The 21416-nt window shown below is 47.4% G+C and overlaps 1 protein-coding gene across 1 annotated transcript; it reads right to left on the minus strand.

Moving 5' to 3' along the window:
• Positions 1-20186: 20186 nt before the first annotated feature.
• On the minus strand, positions 20187-21093 carry LOC109772153 (MFP1 attachment factor 1). Its single transcript, XM_020330846.4, has one exon. The coding sequence runs from the start codon at positions 20842-20844 to the stop codon at positions 20440-20442; it is 405 nt and encodes a 134-aa protein (XP_020186435.1). The 5' UTR covers positions 20845-21093; the 3' UTR covers positions 20187-20439.
• Between the last annotated feature and the right edge of the window lie 323 nt (positions 21094-21416).

The raw sequence follows: 21416 nt of genomic DNA on the forward strand, positions 1-21416 counted from the left end.
AGGAACATGTATAAGTCATGAAGAAAGCAATAGTAACATACTAAACGATCAAGTGCTAAGCTAACGGAATGGGTCAAGTCAGTCACATCATTCTCTAATGATGTGATCCCGTTAATCAAATGACAACTCATGTCTATGGCTAGGAAACTTAATCATCTTTGATTCAACGAGCTAGTCAAGTAGAGGCATACTAGTGACACTCTGTTTGTCTATGTGTTCACACATGTACTAAGTTTCCGGTTAATACAATTCTAGCATGAATAATAAACATTTATCATGATATAAGAAAATATAAATAACAACTTTATTATTGCCTCTAGGGCATATTTCCTTCAGTCTCCCACTTGCACTAGAGTCAATAATCTAGTTCACATCGCCATGTGATTTAACACCAATAGTTCACATCACCATGTGATTAACACCCATAGTTTACATCGCCATGTGACCAACACTCAAAGGGTTTATTAGAATCAGTAATCTTAGTTCACATCGCCATGTGATTAACACCCAAAGAGTACTAAGGTGTGATCATGTTTTGCTTGTGAGAGAAGTTTAGTCAACGGGTCTGCCATATTCAGATCCGTATGTATTTTGCAAATTTCTATGTCTACAATGCTTTGCACGGAGCTACTTTAGCTAATTGCTCCCACTTTTAATATGTATCCGGATTGTGACTTAGAGTCATCAGATCCCTGTCAAAGCTTGCATTGACGTAACTCTTTACGACGAACTCTTTATCACCCCCGTAACCGAGAAATATTTCCTTAGTCCTCTAAGGATAATTTTGACCGCTGTCCAGTGATCTACTCCTAGATCAAAATTGTACTCCCCTGCCAAACTCAGGGCAGGGTATACAATAGGTCTAGTACACAGCATGGCATACTTTATAGAATCTATGGCTGAGGCATAGGGAATGACTTTCATTCTCTCTCTATCTTCTGCCGTGGTCGTGCTTTGAGTCTTACTCAACTTCACACCTTGCAACACAGGCAAGAACTCCTTCTTTGACTATTCCATTTTGAACTACTTCAAAAACTTGTCAAGGTATGTACTCATTGAAAAAAACTTTTCAAGCGTCTTGATCTATCTCTATAGATCTTGATGTTCAATATGTAAGCAGCTTCACCGAGGTCTTTTTTTCAAAAACTCCTTTATGCTTTCCAGAAAATTCTACATAATTTCCGATCAACAATATGTCATTCACATATACTTATCAGAAATGATGTAGTGCTCCTACTCACTTTCTTGTGAATACAGGCTTCACCGTAAGTCTGTATAAAACTATATGCTTTGATCAACTTATCAAAGCGTATATTCAAACTCCGTGATGCTTGCACCAGTCCATAGATGGATCCCTGGAGCTTGCATATTTTGTTAGCACCTTTAGGATCGACAAAACCTTCTGGTTGCATCACATACAACTCTTCTTTAAGAAATCCATTAAGGAATGCAGGTTTGACATCCATTTGTCAAATTTCATAAAATGCGGCAATTGCTAACATGATTCCGACAGACTTTTAAGCATCGATACAAGTGAGAAAATCTGATCGTAGTCAACACCTTGAACTTGTTGAAAATATTTTTGCGACAATTCGAGCTTTGTAGATAGTAACACTACTATCAGTGTCCGTCTTCCTCTTGAAGATCCATTTATTCTCTATTGCTTGCCGATCATCGGGCAAGTCAACCAAAGTCCATACTTTGTTCTCATACATGGATCCCATCTCAGATTTCATGGCCTCAAGCCATTTCGCGGAATCTGGGCTCATCATTGCTTCCTCATAGTTCGTAGGTTCGTCATGGTCAAGTAACATAACCTCCAGAACAGGATTACCGTACCACTCTGGTGCGGATCTTACTCTGGTTGACCTACGAGGTTCAGTAGTAACTTGATCTGAAGTTATATGATCATCATCATTAGCTTCCTCACTGATTGGTGTAGGAGTCACAGGAACTGATTTTTGCGATGAACTACTTTTCAATAAGGGAGCAGGTACAGTTACCTCATCAAGTTCTACTTTCCTCCCACTCACTTCTTTCGAGAGAAACTCCTTCTCTAGAAAGGATCCACTCTTAGTAACAAAGATCTTGCCTTCAGATCTGTGATAGAAGGTGTACCCAACAGTTTCTTTTGGGTATCCTATGAAGACGCATTTCTCCGACTTGGGTTCGAGCTTATCAGGTTGAAGTTTTTTCACATAAGCATCGCAGCCCCAAACTTTAAGAAACGACAACTTTGGTTTCTTGCCAAACCACAGTTCGTACGGTGTCGTCTCAACGGATTAAACGATGCCCTATTTAATGTGAATGTAGCTGTCTCTAATGCATAACCCCAAAATGATAGTGGTAAATCGGTAAGAAATCATAGATTGCACTATATCCAATAAAGTATGGTTATGACGTTCGGACACACCATTATACTGTGGTGTTCCAGGTGGCATGAGTTTGTGAAACAATTCTACATTGTTTTAATTGAAGACCAAACTCGTAACTCAAATATTCGTCTCCGCGATCAGATCGTAGAAACTTTATTTTCTTGTTACGATGATTTTCCACTTCACTATGAAATTCTTTGAACTTTTCAAATGTTTCAGACTTATGTTTCATTGAGTAGATATACCTAATATCTGCTCAAATCATCTGTGAAGGTCAGAAAACAATGATACCCGCCGTGAGCCTTAACACTTATCGAACCGCATACATCAGTATGTATTGTTTCCAATAAGTCAGTTGCTCGCTCCATTGTTCCGGAGAACGGAGTCTTAGTCATCTTGCCCATGAGGCATGGTTCGCAAGCATCAAGTGATTCATAATCAAGTGATTCCAAAAGCCCATCAGCATGGAGTTTCTTCATGCGCTTTACACCAAGTGATTCCAAAAGCCCATCAACATGGAGTTTCTTCATGCGCTTTACACCAATATGACCTAAAAGGCAGTGCGACAAATAAGTTGCACTATCATTATTAACTTTGCATCTTTTGGCTTCAATATTATGAATATGTGTATCACTACGATCGAGAGCCAACAAACCATTTTCATTGGGTGTATAACCATAGAAGGTTTTATTCATGTAAACAGAACAACAATTATTCTATAACTTAAATGAATAACCGTATTGCAATAAACATGATCAAATCATATTCATGCTCAACGCAAACACCAAATAACATTTATTTAGGTTCAACACTAATCCCGAAAGTATAGGGAGTGTGCGATGATGATCATATCAATCTTGGAACTACTTCCAACACACATCGTCACTCCACCCTTAACTAGTTTCTGTTCATTCTGCAACTCCTGTTTTGAGTTACGACTCTTAGCAACTGAATCAGTTTCAAATGCCGAGGGGTTGCTATAAACACTGGTGAAGTACACATAAATAGCATGTATATCAAATATACCTCTGTTCACTTTGCCATCCTTCTTATCCGCCAAGTATCTAGGGTAGTTCCACTTCCAGTGACCATTTCCATTGCAGTAGAAGCAATCAGTCTCAAGCTTAGGTCCAGACTTGGGCTTCTTCACTTAAGCAGCAACTTGCTTGCCGTTCTTCTTGAAGTTCCCCTTCTATCCCTTCGCCCTTTTCTTGAAACTAGTGGTCTTGTTAACCATCAACACTTGATGCTCTTTCTTGATTTCTACCTTCATCGATTTCAGCATCGCGAAGAGCTCGGGAATTACTTTCGTCATTATAGTTCATTACGAAGTTCTAGTAACTTGGAGATAGTGACTAGAGAACTTTGTCAATTACTATCTTATCTGGAAGATTAACTCCCACTTGATTCAAGCAATTGTAGTATCCAGACAATCTGAGTACATGCTCACTGGTTGAGCTATTCTCCTCCATCTTGTAGGCAAAGTACTGTCAGAGGTCTCATACCTCTCGACACGGCATGAGTCTGAAATACTAATTTTCAACTCTTGGAACATCTTATATGCTCTATGACATTCAAAACATTTTTGAAGTCCCGGTTTTAAGCCGTAAAGCATGGTGCACTAAACTATCAAGTAGTCATCATACCGAGCTTTTGTCAAAACATTCATAATGTCTGCATCTGCTCCTGCAATAGATCTGTCACCTAGCGGTGCATCAAGGACATAATTCTTCTATGCAGCAATGAGGAAAATCCTCAGATCACGGACCAAGTCCGCATCATTGCTACTAACATCTTTCAACTTATATTTCCCTAGGAACATATAAAAATAAACGGGGGAGCTATCTACAACATAGATATGCTAATACTACCAGGACTAAGTTCATGATAAATTAAAGTTCAATTAATCATATTACTAAAGAACTCCCACTTAGATAGACATCCCTCTAATCATCTAAGTGATCACGTGATCCATATCAACTAAACCATGTCCGATCATCACGTGAGATAGAGTAGTTTTCAATGGTGAACATCACTATGTTGATCATATCTACTATATGATTCACGCTCGACCTTTCGGTCTCAGTGTCCCGAGGCCATATCTGCATATGCTAGGCTCGTCAAGTTTAACCCGAGTATTCTGCGTGTGCAAAACTGGCTTGCACCCATTGTATGTGAACGTAGAGCTTATCACACCCGATCATCACGTGGTGTCTCGGCACGACGAACTTTTGCAACGGTGCATACTCAGGGAGAACACTTATACCTTGAAATTAGTGAGAGATCATCTTATAATGCTACCGTTGAACTAAGCAAAATAAGATGCACAAAGGACAAACATCACATGCAATCAATATAAGTGATATGATATGGCCATCATCATCTTGTGCCTTTGATCTCCATCTCCAAAGCACCATCATGATCACCATCATCACGGGTGCGACACCTTGATCTCCATCGTAGCATCGTTGTCGTCTCGCCAACTATTGCTTCTACGATTATCGTTACCGCTTAGTGATAAAGTAAAGCAATTACATGGCGATTGCATTTCATACAATAAAGCGACAACCATATGGCTCCTGCCAGTTGCCGATAACTCTGTTACAAAACATGATCATCTCATACAATAAAATTTAGCATCATGTCTTGACCATATCACATCACAACATGCCCTGCAAAAACAAGTTAGACGTCCTCTACTTTGTTGTTGCAAGTTTTACGTGGCTGCTACGAGCTGAGCAAGAACCGTTCTTACCTATGCATCAAAACCATAACGATCATTCATCAAGTATGTGTTGTTTTAACCTTCAACAAGGACCGGGCGTAGCCACACTCGATTCAACTAAAGTTGAAGAAACTGACACCCGCCAGCCACCTGTGTGCGAAGCACGTCGGTAGAACCAGTCTCGCGTAAGCGTACGCGTAATGTCGGTCCGGGCCGCTTCATCCAACAATACCGCCGAATCAAAGTATGACATGCTGGTAAGCAGTATGACTATTATCGCCCACAACTCACTTGTGTTCTACTCGTGCATATAACATCTACGCATAAACCTGGCTCGGATGCCACTGTTGGGGTCATAGTAATTTCAAAATTTTCCTACGCACACACAAGATCATGGTGATGCATAGCAACGAGAAGGGAGAGTGTTGTCTACGTATCCTCATAGACCGTAAGCGGAAGCGTTATGACAACTCGGTTGATGTAGTCGTACGTCTTCACGATCGACCGATCCCAGTACCGAAAGTACGAGACCTCCGCGATCTGCACACGTTCGGCTCGGTGACGTCCCACGAACTCACGATCCAGCAGAGTGTCGAGGGAGAGCTTCGTCAGCACGACAGCATGATGACGGTGATGATGAAGCTACCGGCGCAGGGCTTCGCCTAAGCACTGCAACAATATGACCGAGGTGGATTATGGTGGAGGGGGCACCGCACACGGCTAAGAGATCAATGATCAACTTGTGTGTCTATGGGATGCCCCCTGGCCACGTATATAAAGGATGGAGGGAGGAGGAGGCCGGCCCTCATAGGGCGCAGCCAAAGTGTGGAGTCCTACTAGGACTCCCTAGTCCTAGTAGGATTCCACCTCCCACATGGAATAGGAAAAAGGGAAGGGAGAAGGAGAAGGAAGGAAGGGGACGCCCCCTTTCCCTAGTCCAATTCGGACCAGTCCATGGGGAAGGGGCGCGGCCACCCTTGAGGCCTTTCTCTCCTTTCCTGTATGGCCCATTAAGGCCCAATACGAATTCCCGTAACTCTCCGGTACTCCCAAAAATACCCGAATCACTCAGAACCTTTCCGATGTCCGAATATAGCCTTTCAATATATCAATCTTTACGTCTCGACCATTTCGAGACTCCTCGTCATGTCCCCGATCTCATCCGGGACTCCGAACAAACTTCGGTCATCAAATCACATAACTCATAATACAAATCGTCACAGAACGTTAAGCGTGCGGACCCTACGGGTTCGAGAACTATGTAGACATGACCGAGACTCATCTCCGGTCAATAACCAATAGCAGAACCTGGATGCTCATATTGGTTCCTACATATTCTACAAAGATCTTTATCGGTCAAATCGCATAACAACATACGTTGTTCCCTTTTGTCATCGGTATGTTACTTGCCCGAGATTCGATCGTCGGTATCTCAATACCTAGTTCAATTTCGTTACCGACAAGTCTCTTTACTCGTTCCGTAATGCATCATCCCGCAACTAACTCATTAGTCACATTGCTTGCAAGGCTTATAGTGATGTGCATCACCGAGAGGGCCCAGAGATACCTCTCCGACAATCGGAGTGACAAATCCTAATCTAGATCTATGTCAACTCAACAAGTACCATCGGAGACACCTGTAGAGCACCTTTATAATCACCCAGTTACGTTGTGACGTTTGGTAGCACACAAAGTGTTCCTCCGGTATTCGGGAGTTGCATAATCTCATAGTCATAGGAACATGTATAAGTCATGAAGAAAGCAATAGCAACATACTAAACGATCAAGTGCTAAGCTAACGGAATGGGTCAAGTCAATCACATCATTCTCTAATGATGTGATCCCGTTAATCAAATGACAACTCATGTCTATGGCTAGGAAACTTAACCATCTTTGATTCAACGAGCTAGTCAAGTAGAGGCATACTAGTGACACTCTGTTTGTCTATGTATTCACACATGTACTAAGTTTCCGGTTAATACAATTCTAGCATGAATAATAAACATTTATCATGATATAAAACAACAACTTTATTATTGCCTCTAGGGCATATTTCCTTCACGCGGGCGGCCTCGTAGATTGCACGCTGCTCCGCGCCGAAGTTGGGGTTCACGCCATGGGTGCCACGGCTTCCTCGCTCGCGCGCTCGCCGTCGATTTGGCCCTCCGCCAGCCAGTGCTGCTCTAGGAGGAACATGTTGTACCTCTGTTTCTCCTGCTCTTGCTGGAATTCCGACATAGGCGCCGGCGTAGGCTGCTCCTCCACCATGGTGGCGTTGTAGTGTGCCTGCGCCTGCTCCATTGTGAAGCCAACATGTACAGGCGCGGGCTCCGGTGCGGTGTCGTCGGAGTCCGTCTCCATCGTGGGGTCGTACTCATCGTCAGAGACCTCGGGCAAGCTGTCTGACATACCGGCCTCGATCCGCCTGGCATGGCGGCTCTGCCAGGTCGCCGCCCTTGCGGCCACTTCGTGCTTCATCTCTGTCAAAAGGCTCTCCCACGCAGCGTTGCCGCCTGCAATCGTGGCGGATGTGGTGCAAGGGAGGAGGGATGTGGAGCGGCTTGTGTTGTGGCGTGGAGTTAGCTTGGTGTGGCCGCCTTTAAATAATGAATTCTGGTGAGGCTAGGTGTCCGGATGCGTCAATGCGCGGCGGCGGAGTGGGTTTCTCGGCCGTCGAGCCTGCTTAATGGCAGCATACGGAGACGGGGCATTGAATGGACGTGGTAGATATCTGTCATGTCCTGTCCAGTAACGTGTCTCCAGCATTGAACATGGGCGGACATAGGGGACGCATCACCGGAGACGCCTCGGCCGGCGGACCGCTTCAATGCCGGAGCTAGTGACAGGTCGTGTCCGCTCTAGGCCGGTTTCAATGTGGAGCGGCCACTCTACAACGGCATGAATGGAGCAACCGACGCCGGGTGGGAATGCGTGAGGGCGAGGGAGGAGGCTTTTCGCTGGGCCAGGATGGTCAGAAGTGGGTGTGGTTGTTGTTCGGACGCCCTCAAAGCCCCTAGTTTGTCTGCGGTTTTTGCGAGAAAGTGTGTCCGGGCCGCCCTGCGGATCGATGCAGGACGGCGTTGGATGACACAACATGCCCGGATCGCGCGGTCCGGACGGTTGCAGGCGGTTTGAGGGTTAGCGTTGGAAATGTGCCCTAAAAGAGCAATTTTTTAGGTATATAATAATGTGTTTTATTTGTTTTTTCTAAATGATGTGACAACTAATATGAAACGAAGGGGGTACATAAGAAAAAAATTGTGTGAAATACATAAGAAAATACTGACTTATCTGCCATCGTAAGCCCTTAAATCCATTAAGCACTCTTTGGAGCAATTTCAAAATTGAACATGCACCAACAACATTACATTTTGTTTCCTTTGTAATAATAAAAATATTTTCAATCAACAACATTACAATACTTCTGCTTAACAAGAATGTTCATTGTACTTTTCGAATTTACAAAAAACGTCATCAACATTGAACCCTCTTTTGGATATTTAAACCAAAATTGACAAAAGGATGGGTTCTTCCCGTGTGATTTGGTTGTCCGTACAGTCCAAGCATCAATAGCACGGACCCTAATTCATGGACCAAACTTCACCATCGGTTCTTGTTTATCATTCACATTCCCTTTCTCCTCAGAGTTGGATGGATCTAGGGGCTGCCATGGTGCCATCGCTCCCACACTAAATGTGCAGTCTACTTTATATCATACACTAGACACTATTTTTCTGACAATATAATGCTATTTGAGGAGTATTTGCTAGGATTATGATGACATTTAGATTAAACTACACTATTTGCCCTGCCCCCCCCCCCCCCCCCCCCCCCCCCCCCCCCCCCCACACACACACCCCCCCCACCCAAATGCTAATATCGTAGGTCCACTACTGGATGGGACGGTGGAAGGGGGGGGGGGGTACTTAGGATACAAGAACAATATAGATAGAAGAAACCTGGGAGGGGAGGGGGGTGAGGTGGTCCGAGAGCAATTTGGGTGGGAGGGGTATAAACACAAAACACACAATGTCATTTTCGGGTTTTGACTTTGCATACCGCGAGTTGCTCAGTTGCCCTGTTCAAATACTTAGCATTAAACTATTTTGTATTATAATCTTGACGAACATGTGCACGTTATTGATTTTCCTTAAGAACCACATGGTATTGATTCTTAAGTTATTGATTGACGAACATAAGCGCGTTCCTGATGGTATTGTTGATTGTGTGCCAGAACGGTTAGTGTTGCACCTAATCTTATATTTGACTCAAGGCTGGTCAATCGATACTAAAGCTACGTCTAGTAATATGTATCAAAGGGAGTATATTTGTAAAGCAAAATTACCCTCAGACTTAGCGCGTCAACCCTAGAACGAAGAACCTCGCACTTACCACTACGTCACATGCACAACCGTGAATCCGTGATCGATAGGAAGTGCTTAATCTGTCCGAGGAATCGCCTCGCAGTCACGGACGTGTTACCTTTTCGTAATCCCACAGGAGCTTGTCGCTATGTGGATTCAAATGTTAAAAGATGTTGCCGTCGGTCCGCCTCGTCTCTCGTGGCCTTGCTATGGGGCGCGGTGGATCCCGGCCCTTGCCGACGGGAGGGCTCCGTTTTTAGATGATTTTTTGAGTTTTGTTAGGGTTTGTGTCCTGTTCCGGAAGACGAGATGTCGGCGGCTCCCTGAAGATGGAATAATGTCCTCTCCGTCTAGCCCCTGTCCCGGTGGTGCTCTAGTATCGTCGGTGGGCGTGTGGAGGTGTGTCTCCGGCGGATCTATCTTTGGTGGATCTGCTCGGATTTGGTTGTCGTTTGTTTACGTTCGTCTGTTTTCAGGTTGGATCCTTCCGATCTACGCTACACTTCATCAGCGGCGGGTGATGTTCTGGTGCGCTGGTCCTATGAGGCCTTAGCACGACAACTTCCCGACTGTCTACTACAACAAGTTTTGCCGGCTCCGGCGAGGGAGGGGCGATGACAGCGGTGCGCCTTCGGCTCGCTTCAGTGCTTGTAGTCGTCGCTAGGTGGTCTAGGAATCTGGATGTAATTTTTATTATTTCTGGAATTCGTTGTACTGCCATGATTAAAAATGAATAGATCAGAAGTTTTCTCGTAAAAAAAATGTTAAAAGATGAATCCTATATATTGGATGTAATAACGGCTTATGTTTTATATATTATGTGACGGAGGGGTAGCATGCATGTGTAACACCCCGGATGTAACTTTCCATATTTGTAACTCCAACTCTTGCCATTTTCGGCTATGTGTTATGATATTCCCTTCGTGGTCGGGTTTTGTTCTTCGTTTTGCATTTTGTTCATGTCATGCATCTCATATCATGTCATCATGTGCATCTCATTTGCATACGTGTTCGTCTCATGCATCCGAGCATTTTCCCCGTTGTCCGTTTTGCAATCCGACACTCCCACATGCACCGGCGCACCCCTCTTGTTTCTTTTCGTGAGCGGGTGTTAAACGTTCTCGGAATGGACCGAGGTTTGTCAAGTGGCCTTGGTATACCACCGGTAGACCACCTGTCAAGTTTCGTTCCATTTGGAGGTCGTTTGATGCTCCTACGGTTAACCGGGTAACCGCAAAAGGCTTTTGTGTGTTGCAGCAAAACCCCCCTCCAAACAGCCCAATAACCCATCTAAGTCACCTCCATGCTCTCGGTCGTTCGATCACGATCGTGTGGGCGAAAACCGCACTCCATTTGGACTCTCCTAGCTCCCTATGCCTATATAAGCACCTCCCCTCCGAAATTTGCGTCCAAACCCTAGCCTTCTCCTCCCTCTCGCCCGGCGGACATGTCCGCGCGCCGCCGGACGAAACCCGCCGCCGCCCCGCTCCAGTGAGAGGCCGCCACGTCAGCACCGCGCCGTCCCACCGCCACTGTAACACCCCGAGAATCATGCTACAGTAACTCCCTGTGATTAAGCTAATCATGTTGCTAAACAGGGCTTGATCACATTTGAATCACATTCCTTTTCAAACTCCTAATTCAAACTTCAATTAAATTTAAAAGTGAAAAATAAAAGTTTTCAAAAATTTAAACAAAAATGTTCGGGCCCTGCCAGAAATTGCACTGATAATTATTGTGGAGAAAACACATTTTTATAAAATGCCTAAATACTTTTAAATGAAATAAAACAGAAAAGAAAATAAACAAATAAAAAGAAAACAGAAAACAGAACAGACAAAGAAAAAGAAAAAAAAGAGAAGGCCCTCCCCCCACTGGACCCCTGGCCCAACTGGGCCGACCCCCGGCCCAGCCGGCCTAGCCCATCTCCCACTCCCCCTCGCCCCCTTCCCTGTTTCCCCGACCGGGGTCGGAACAGGGGCCGTCCCCGCCGCACCCCCTCGCCGGCGACGGGGAGGATAAGGACGCCAGCCCCCCGCCTCCTCGGGCCCCTCTCCCACTCACCCCCCGCTCTCCCTCTCGGCCTCTGCGCCTCCCCCGTCAGATCCACCTCCCTCTCCCCTTCGATCCCCACTGCCCGAGCGTGCTCGCCGCCGTTCACCGTCGTTCCCGCAGCCACCGTGCCCCAATCGCCACTTCGCCGTGTCATACGCCGTCGCCGCCCTCGACTACACCACCTCCACCTCTCCGTTGGAGCTCCGAGCCACTGCAACGGCCTCCCCGAGCTCGTCTTCCCCGCACGGCCGCCGTCGATCGCCGCGCCGTTTCGCCGCCTCGAGCCTCCCCGAGCATGCTGCCGTCCCCCTACAGCCTCGCCGTGAGCCTCTCCCCCTCCTCCCCTGTCCTTTCTCTCTCGCGCGCCCCCTAGCGGCTTCCCCACGCGCGCCCGAACGCCGCGCCGCGGAGCTCGTCGCCGGCGGGTCTCCGCTGACCATTTGGTCATGGGTGTATGCCCGTTAGCTCGACCGCACCGTGTAGCACCCGCCTAGCTAGCTAGTTCGGCCGCTCGCGCGCCCTAACGCCGCACCCGCCCCAGCCCGAAGTACCTCGCCGCCGGCGAGCTCGTAGCGCTCGCCCCCGCCCGTTCCAGCCGCTCCGGCCACCACCGTTGGACGCGCGGCGCCGAGCCGCGTCGAACGCGCCCAGCCACGACCCCGCAGACCCCCTGTGCGCGAAACCCGCGCCCCTCCCGAGCCGCGCCGCCGCGTTTGGCTCGTCGGAGTTGCTCCGGCGCCGGCCGCCGACGTGGCTGGCCTGGGGCCCCCCCAGTGCCACTGCCCGAGGGCCCCGTGGGCCCCGTTGACTGGGTCAACCCAGTCAACGTGCTGACTGGGCAGGCTCAGCCACTGACATGCGGGCCCCGCCGCAAAATTAAAAAAAAAGAGAAAAGAAAAATGTTTTTATAATTAAAACTAATTAATTAATCTAATCACCCACTGACAGGTGGGCCCAGTAGTTAATTAACTAAAAATTAATTAGTTTAATCTTCTGTTAGCCCACTGTCTATGACAGGTGGGGCCCGCTGGTCAGTTTGACCTGGTCAGCCGCTCTGTTGACCTGATGACGTCAGCATTGCCTCATGCTGACGTCATAATTCATTTTTGCTTAATTCAAATAATTCCAGAAATTCAAATAAACTTTGAAAATTCATATCTTTTAAACCGTAACTCGGATGAAAATGTTTTCTATATGAAAGTTGCTCAGAACGACGAGACGAATCCGAATTCGTCCACCACACCTCCCTAACCTATCGAACTAGCAACTTTCTCCCTCCGGTCCGTCTGTCCGGAAACGCAAAACATCGGGAATACCTCCCGGATGTTCCCCCCCTTCACCGGTACCACCTACTGTCGCGTTAGGACACACCTAGCACCGCTCATTGTCATGTCACGCATCGTCATGCTTATGTTTGCATTGTATTTACTGTTTCTTCCCCCTCTTCTCTCCGGTAGACTACGAGACCGCCCCTGCTGCTGCCCAGTTCGACTACGGAGTCGACGACCCCTCCTACTTGCCAGAGCAACCAGGCAAGCCCCCCCCTTGATCACCAGATATCGCCTATTCTTCTCTATACTGCTTGCATTAGAGTAGTGTAGCCTGTTACTGCTTTTCGATATCCTATCCTGATGCATAGCCTATCCTTGCTACTACTGTTGATACCTGTACCTGCAATCCTACATGCTTAGTATAGGATGCTAGTTTTCCATCAGTGGCCCTACATTCTTGTCCGTCTGCTGTGCTATACTATCGGGTCGTGATCACCTGGGCGGTGATCACGGGTATATACTTATATACTATATACATGATACATGTGGTGACTAAAGTCGGGTCGGCTCGTAGGAGTACCCGCAAGTGGATCTTTGTGGCGGAGCGACAGGGCAGGTTGAGACCACCCAGGTGAGAGGTGGGCCTGGCCCTGATCGGCGTTCGCGGTTACTTAACACGCTTAACGAAATCTTGGTATTTGATTTGAGACTGGCCATTTGGTCTATACGCACTAACCATCTACGCGGGAGTAGTTATGGGTATCCCGGCGTCGTGGTATCAGCCGAAGCCTTCTTGACGTCAGCGACTGAGTGGCGCGCGCCGGATTGGACTGGAACGCCACTAGGCTAGGTCTGCTTCCGGCCGCGTACGCAACGTGCAGGTGTGCATAGGGCGATGGGCCCAGACCCCTGCGCGCATAGGGTTAGACCGGCGTGCTGACCGCTCTGTTGTGCTTAGGTGGGGCTGCGACGCGTTGATCTTACGAGGCCGGGCATGACCCAGAAAAGTGTGTCCGGCCAAATGGGATCGAGCGTGTTGGGTTATGTGGTGCACCCCTGCAGGGAAGTTTATCTATTCGAATAGCCGTGTCCCTCGGTAAAAGGACGACCCGGAGTTGTACCTTGACCTTATGACAACTAGAACTGGATACTGAATAAAATACACCCTTCCAAGTGCCAGATACAACCCGGTGATCGTTCTCTAACAGGGCGACGAGGAGGGGATCGCCGGGTAGGATTATGCTATGCGATGCTACTTGGAGGACTTCAATCTACTCTCTTCTACATGCTGCAAGATGGAGATGGCCAGAAGCGTAGTCTTCGACAGGACTAGCTATCCCCCTTTTATTCTGGCATTCTGCAGTTCAGTCCACTGATATGCCCCTTTTCACATATACCCATGCATATGTAGTGTAGCTCCTTGCTTGCGAGTACTTTAGATGAGTACTCACGGTTGCTTCTCTCCTTTTTTCCCCCTTTTCTTTTCTATCTGGTTGTCACAACCAGATGCTGGAGTCCAGGAGCCAGACGCCACCGTCGACGACGACACCTACGACACTGGAGGTGCCTACTACTACGTGCAGGCCGCTGACGACGACCAGGAGTAGTTAGGAGGATCCCAGGCAGGAGGCCTGCGCCTCGTTCGATCTGTATCCCAGTTTGTGCTAGCCTTCTTAAGGCAAACTTGTTTAACTTATGTCTGTACTCAGATATTGTTGCTTCCGCTGACTCGTCTATGATCGAGCACTTGTATTCGAGCCCTCGAGGCCCCTGGCTTGTATTATATTGCTTGTATGACTTATTTATGTTTTAGAGTTGTGTTGTGATATCTACCCGTGAGTCCCTGACCTTGATCGTACACATTTGCGTGCATGATTAGTGTATGGTCAAATCGGGGGCGTCACAGCCACCGGCCTGCCGGGCCCGTCCGCCGGCCCCCGCGGCCCGGTCGCCCGCCGCCCGCCGCTCCGTCCTCCTCCCGGTCGTCGCCCCCGCCGTCCGCCGCGCCCGAGCCGGCGAGCTCCGACGCCCCGCTGCCCGTCCGCCCCCCGCGCGCCCCGGCTTCCCCACGCCATCGCCTCCGCGCCTCCGCCCCTCCCTCGAGCTCCTCCGGCCCCTCTCCGGCGACCCCGACCCCGAGCTCCGGCCGCCGCCATCCCCCCTCTCCTCTCCAACTCCGGCCGCCGCGTGCCCCGACTCCGGCCGTCCTCGATCCACGAGCCGCGCCCGATCCGGATCTGGAACCGAGAGGTTGACTCCCCCCCCCCCGAAATTCTCTCAAGTCCTAAAATATTGCATTCTGTTGCATTCTTTGACGCATTATAACTCTGTGACCGTAGCTCCGTTTCGTGCATGTAATATATCGAAATGTTCATCACGAGATGCTCTTCATTTCATTCCATTGTGCCATGCTCGTTTGAGTTCATCTTGATGCCCAAATCTCTGATGCAAGAGTGCTATGTGATGTTTACTGCTGTTACTTAACAGAACTTGGTGATTTGTTATTTTTATTGCAATTGATGTGTGCATCTTATGGGCATGAGATCTATAGGGGTTTTGATCTATGCCATGTCATCTTTACAGAGGTGTATGCCATGTATTTTTGTGATCTATGTGGTGACTAGCACAAGCATGCAAACTAGGCTTCGTGATGTTTTTGTTTTCAGGGACTTAGAATTTTGCTAAGTCTGTGACTGCTGTTATTTTGTTGCCATGTATCCATGTGGCTACAGAGAGATCCATGATTCGTTTGGGCATGTTCAGTAAGGATGTTTTGTAGATATAGTTGTTCTCTATACATACATGCCCTTTTTTGCATTTATGGAGTGCCCTAGCATGTCTCAATCTTGCTCTACTTTTGCTATAAAATGTTTCTGGCAGATTGTTAACATGATATTCAATTTTGCCAAGGTTGTTGTAGTTGATCCATACATGCTATGAACTTGCTCTTGCCATGGTTAGCTTCATAAACAGGCCGTCTTACTGTAGGTATGCTTGTTTTGTCATGCATGGTTTTGTGATGAGTGAATCAAGCTCACCAAGATGCCCTCATAATTTTTGTTAATGCCATGCTCTGTTTTCTGCTAAGTCTGGAACCTGTTAACGAAACTTGCTATGTTTACATGGGTGCCATCATATCTTCTGATCCTTTTTGGCTCATGGTCAGTAAGGGACTTTTGTTCTATGCATTTAGTAGATTCATTCCATGCCTTGTTTTGCTGTGTTAAGTTCCTGTAGCATGTTGATTGCTTGCTTTGAACATTGCTACCTGATACTGTTTATGCCATGTCCAGTAATTTCACTAAGTCTGTGAACCTGATATCTTTTGCACTTTTGCCATGCTTGTCTGAACCTGTTATTGTGTGATATAGCCATAGCTCAGTGTTCATATTTTGTCAAGCATATCCTGTAGTTTACTGCCATATGCTTGGTTGCTATGTTGGGGTGCTGTAGCATAGTTACTTGATGTATTCTAAGTGCTATCATGCTGTTAATCGCAGAATCGTGTCATTCTTGTTTTGCTTGCCATTTGCAAACCGTGCATCCGTTTCCGGTAACCTTTATATCGATTTCGTTCGAAATCATCTCATCTTTCCAGTGGCATACTTGGTTTGCCAAGTTACTGCCTTGTTCATCCTTTCTCTTCCGGAGCACGCATACGCATCGCATATCATATCTCGCATATCATGCATGTATTGCATCATGTTGTTTGTGCATTTCCCGTGATTGATTGTGGTTCCATTGCTTGTGTTCTTGCTGTGGGTAGAGCCGGGAGACGAGTTCGTGAACGAGGAACCTGTTGAGTACGCTTACGAGGATCAAGCTTTCGACAACTCTGAGAACCTTGCAGGCAAGATGACCATACCCTCGAAATCACTTCTATCTTTGCTTTGCTAGTTGTTCGTTCTATTGCTATGGTGCGCTACCTACCACTTGCTATATCATGCCTCCCATATTGCCATGTCAAGCCTCTAACCATCCTTTCCTAGCAAACCGTTGTTTAGCTAAGTTACCGCTTTTGCTCAGCCCTTCTTATAGCGTTGCTAGTTGCAGGTAAAGTTGAAGTTGGTTCCATGTTGAAACATGGATATTTTTTTGGAATATCACAATATTTCTTATTTAATTAATGCATCTATATATTTGGTAAAGGGTGGAAGGCTCGGCCTTATGCCTGGTGTGTTGTTCCACTTTTGCCGCCCTAGTTTCCGTCATACCGGTATTATGTTCCTTGAGTTTGCGTTCCTTACGCGGTTGGGTGATTTATGGGACCCCCTTGACAGTTCGCCTTGAATAAAACTCTTCCAGCAAGGCCCAACCTTGGTTTTACCATTTGCCACCTAAGCCTTCTTCCCTCGGGTTTTCGCGAGCCCGAGGGTCATCTTTACTTAAACCCCCGGGCCAGTGTTCCTCTGAGTGGTGGTCCAAACTAGAGCCCTTTGCAGCGCCACCTCGGGGAAACTTGAGGCCTGGTTTTAGTTGTACGGACTGCTCATCCGGTGTGCCCTGAGAACGAGATATGTGCAGCTCCTATCGGGATTTGTCGGCACATTCGGGCGGCTTTGCTGGTCTTGTTTTACCATTGTCGAAATGTCTTGTAAACCGGGATTCCGAGACTGATCGGGTCTTCCCGGGAGAAGGTTTATCCTTCATTGACCGTGAGAGCTTATTATGGGCTAAGTTGGGACACCCCTGCAGGGTATTATCTTTCGAAAGCCGTGCCCGCGGTTATGAGGCAGATGGAAATTTGTTAATGTCCGGTTGTAGAGAACTTGTCACTTGACTTAATTATAATACATCAACCGTGTGTGTAGCCGTGATGGTCTCTTCTCGGCGGAGTCCGAGAAGTGAACACGGTTTGAGTTATGCATGAACGTAAGTAGTTTCAGGATCACTTCTTGATCATTTGTAGCTTCGCGACCGTTGCGTTGCTTCTTTTCTCGCTCTCATTTGCGTATGTTAGCCACCATATATGCTTAGTGCCTGCTGCAGCTCCACCTCATTACACCATCCTTTCCTATAAGCTTAAATAGTCTTGATCTCGCGGGTGTGAGATTGCTGAGTCCTCGTGACTCACAGATTCTACCAAAACAGTTGCAGGTGCCGACGATACCAGTGCAGATGACGCAACCGAGCTCAAGTGGAAGTTCGACGAGGAACGTGGTCGTTACTATGTTTCTTTTCCTGATGATCAGTAGTGGAGCCCAGTTGAGACGATCGGGGATGTAGCATTTGGGGTTATCTTATTTTCATTTGGATTTGACCGTAGTCGGTCTATGTGTGGATTTTGGATGATGTATGAATTAATTTATGTATTGTGTGAAGTGGCGATTATAAGCCAACTTTCGTTATCCCATTCTTGTTCGGATTGTGTGAAGATGACCCTTCTTGCGACAAAACCACAATGCAGTTATGCCTCTAAGTCGTGCCTCGACATGTGGGAGATATAGCCGCATCGTGGGCGTTACAGCATGTTACGTGGATGTTTAGTTCCTTCACATCTTAGTTGTTAGTAGTGTCAAAAACGCGCTTATATTATGAGACTTAATTATTACTAGTGTCAGAAACGCTATTATATTATGAGACAGAGCGAGTAGAAGAGAGAAAACGATCCAGTTCTCTGGCAACGCAGTGCTTAAGCTCCTGTCCAAACACACTTACGTGAAAAGGGATTCAGAAGCAAAGCCCAAGTGGTACAAACCTGAATGAGTTCAAGTCTGATAAGCTGCGTCTGCTTGCACAGTCCTCCTTACGCTTACCAGGACTGCATTTCTGTGGGTAGATGGAACTGGGCAGTCGACAAAAAGGCTCGTCGTGGCATCATCACATAGGGGCGTGGAGCTTGTTTGTTTGCTATTGACAATGTTAAAAACAACGACGGAACGGGAACCCAGAAGGTCCCGGAAGCATGCCATGTTTATTGTCTGGAACTGAAAGCAAGCGAGATATGGATATAGCCAAGCTCCAGGAAACGTACCTACCAAGCTCGGCAGCTGGACAACACGACTACACAAACTGCAAGCTTCGGGTGATGGAGTGCAGCACTGCTGCTAGTGCTCGTGCTGCATTTCGGCTGAGAAGGCGTGCAAACTGCAAACTACAGCCACCAGAAAGCCTGGTATGGTACAACAAACACCACTTCTGTGAATGAATGATCAAACTCAAAGTAACCAAGCAACCAGCTTACCAGCAAGCACCAATTTCTGCGGAACGTTTGTTGAACTGGATGGATCCAGAAAACACACAGTTATTGAAAAAAGAAAAGAAAAATTGTATCAGTTCATGCAGGTTAAGCATCGAAGACTATAAGCACCGACAGTTCAAGAGAGGTTCCACTTTGGTTCAGAGGGCGACCTCTTGCGATATGGAGCATGCCCAATCATGGAAGAAGACATTATGTCTCCATCTTGAAACTAGTTAGACCATATTTAATTATGTAGAAACTGGCTAAAGAACAACGTTTCATGTCGGCCAGACTGGTTGAGAACAAGACGATCGCCATCCAAGAATGACAAGATCTCCATTATTTTGGTCCAGCTGATCCTAAGGGCAGGTATTAGAAAGCTATAGCATCACCAAACTCGCGAGTGAGACGTTCTCAGTCAAGTGATGGGCAAAAGAAAAGAGAAGCATGCTTTAATTTGTTTATCTTCGCTACAAAATGTTGCTATTCTATATCACATTGTTTAAATGATGATGAACTCGAGATTTACTGAAAGCAGAAAGGAGAATGATACTTGGCCTTCACTAGCAATAGCAAGATACGAAGACTCCTTGCTATAAGATAATTGTCAGAGTAGCAAATACTGACTCGAAATGTACAAAAAGACCAACTAGTAAAACTCCTTAGGCGCAGTGACTGAGACACAATGTCCCTTTTCATAAATTTATGAAAAGACTGGGAGGCACAATGTTTCGATTGCGCACTGCATATTCAGCAATTAGATAGGTGTCTTCATATGCATTACATTACCCGACTGGACTAAAATCACTGATCAGAGTTCACAGAGGTTTTGAATGAAACAGAAGGGCCTAACTCTTGAGTCTCAGAATTCGACCAGTAGGTTATTTGAGTTCATAGATGCTTGAGATTTCGACGGTCAGTCAGATATGAATCATTATCCCTTGCTTAAGAGATAGAAAAGGCAATCAAAGACAGAGCATACTAAAAATGAAACACATTGCTATGATTGCTCAAACCATAATCATCATTAATCAAGTGTGTCCCTGCTGGCACAGAAAATTCAAATATAAGCATGATCAGGGCTCAGAACATACTACTGCCATTAGAACTAAGGGTGGATTGCTCATAATTTGGGCCTTGTTCCACACCTTCAGTCTGAAATTATGCTAGAGAATTACAAAATATGTATTGATCTGAAAGGCTTGGTGACAGATATTCCGGTGAAATCTTGATCATTGCCACGACAAGGTGAAGATAATTCTTGTTCACAGATACAAACAGAAGTAATTAACGAACACACTAAAAAAAGGGGGGTAACCAGCAGCTACTGAAAGAACAATAACAGCACAGGCACGCGAACAACCTACAGGCAACTCATCCCAAGCAGAGGCCAACGCCGCACACGAACTCTAGATGTAAATGAATTTTATCTCGAAGCATAATCGAAACGAATGTCCTCGGTCGGGGCTCAGGCCTCGGAGGTCTCCTCCTTGACGGCGGTTGCCTCCTCGGACGGCGGCTCGGCCTTGGCCGCGGCGGAGCGGGACTTGACGAAGTCGAGGAGGCGGCGGCTGACCTCCTTGGAGTAGAGCTGCAGCGCCTCGATGCCCTCCTCGACGGAGGCGGCGGCCCCGCCGGTGACGGCGGCGGCGTCGAAGGCCTCGGCCTCGATGGCGCGCGCGGCGGGCTCGGCGTCGGCGGCCGGCACGGCGCCGTAGCGCTTGCAGAGGAGGGTGTCGCCGGCCAGGGTGTCCACCAGGCGCCGCACCACGGCGTCCCGCGTCCGCTGCGTCGGCGGCCAGATGCTGAAGGAGAACGGGGAAATCTCGTCGGCACCGGCGGCGGCGGCCTTGGGGAGCTCGTCGGGGCCCATGGTGCGCGGCGGAGGCGGAGGCGTCGGACTCAAAACCCTAGGCTGACGGGTAGGGGGGTGGGGTGGGTAGGCCGGCCGTTCGATCCGTTCGCGGTGGGGATTTAAAAGCGGTGGCGATGGAGATGGGGTGCGGTGCGGTGGTGCGTCGTTGTAATTGAGGGTTTGTTCGGGGGGTTGCCGTGGCTTCAAGAAAGGGAAGAGGCCTCTCGCGGCCGCGTGCCACGGAAAGGGAGGGAGGAGATGTTCTCTTCTGGAGGAGGATGTGGCGTCGGTTGGTGGCCTTTTTTAATGGTGGGTTTGTTGTTGGCCCGTGTACGGCTTCCTCGTTGGAGGTTTGAATTTCGCAACGTTCGAATCGGACCGGGAATGGTAGGAAATCTGGGTGGATCGGGATAAGATCGTGGGATGATGAGATATGATCGGGGAGCATTTATAGCCTTGAAGATACTACGGTATTTTTGAATCGGTTCAATTCCTTCCAATGACAGTAGCAGTGCCACTCTTGGGCTCTTGACCTCTTGCCAATTGCCACATACCTTGTCTCATTAGCTGGGCCTGGCCGTAACTGGTCG

This window comes from Aegilops tauschii, chromosome 4 (assembly GCF_002575655.3).
Source record: "Aegilops tauschii subsp. strangulata cultivar AL8/78 chromosome 4, Aet v6.0, whole genome shotgun sequence".
Lineage (NCBI taxonomy): Eukaryota > Viridiplantae > Streptophyta > Magnoliopsida > Poales > Poaceae > Aegilops > Aegilops tauschii.

Excerpts from the sequence above, each read along its gene's own strand:
- LOC109772153 (XM_020330846.4), bottom strand. The coding sequence starts at position 20,844 with ATGGGCCCCGACGAGCTCCCCAAGGCCGCCGCCGCCGGTGCCGACGAG.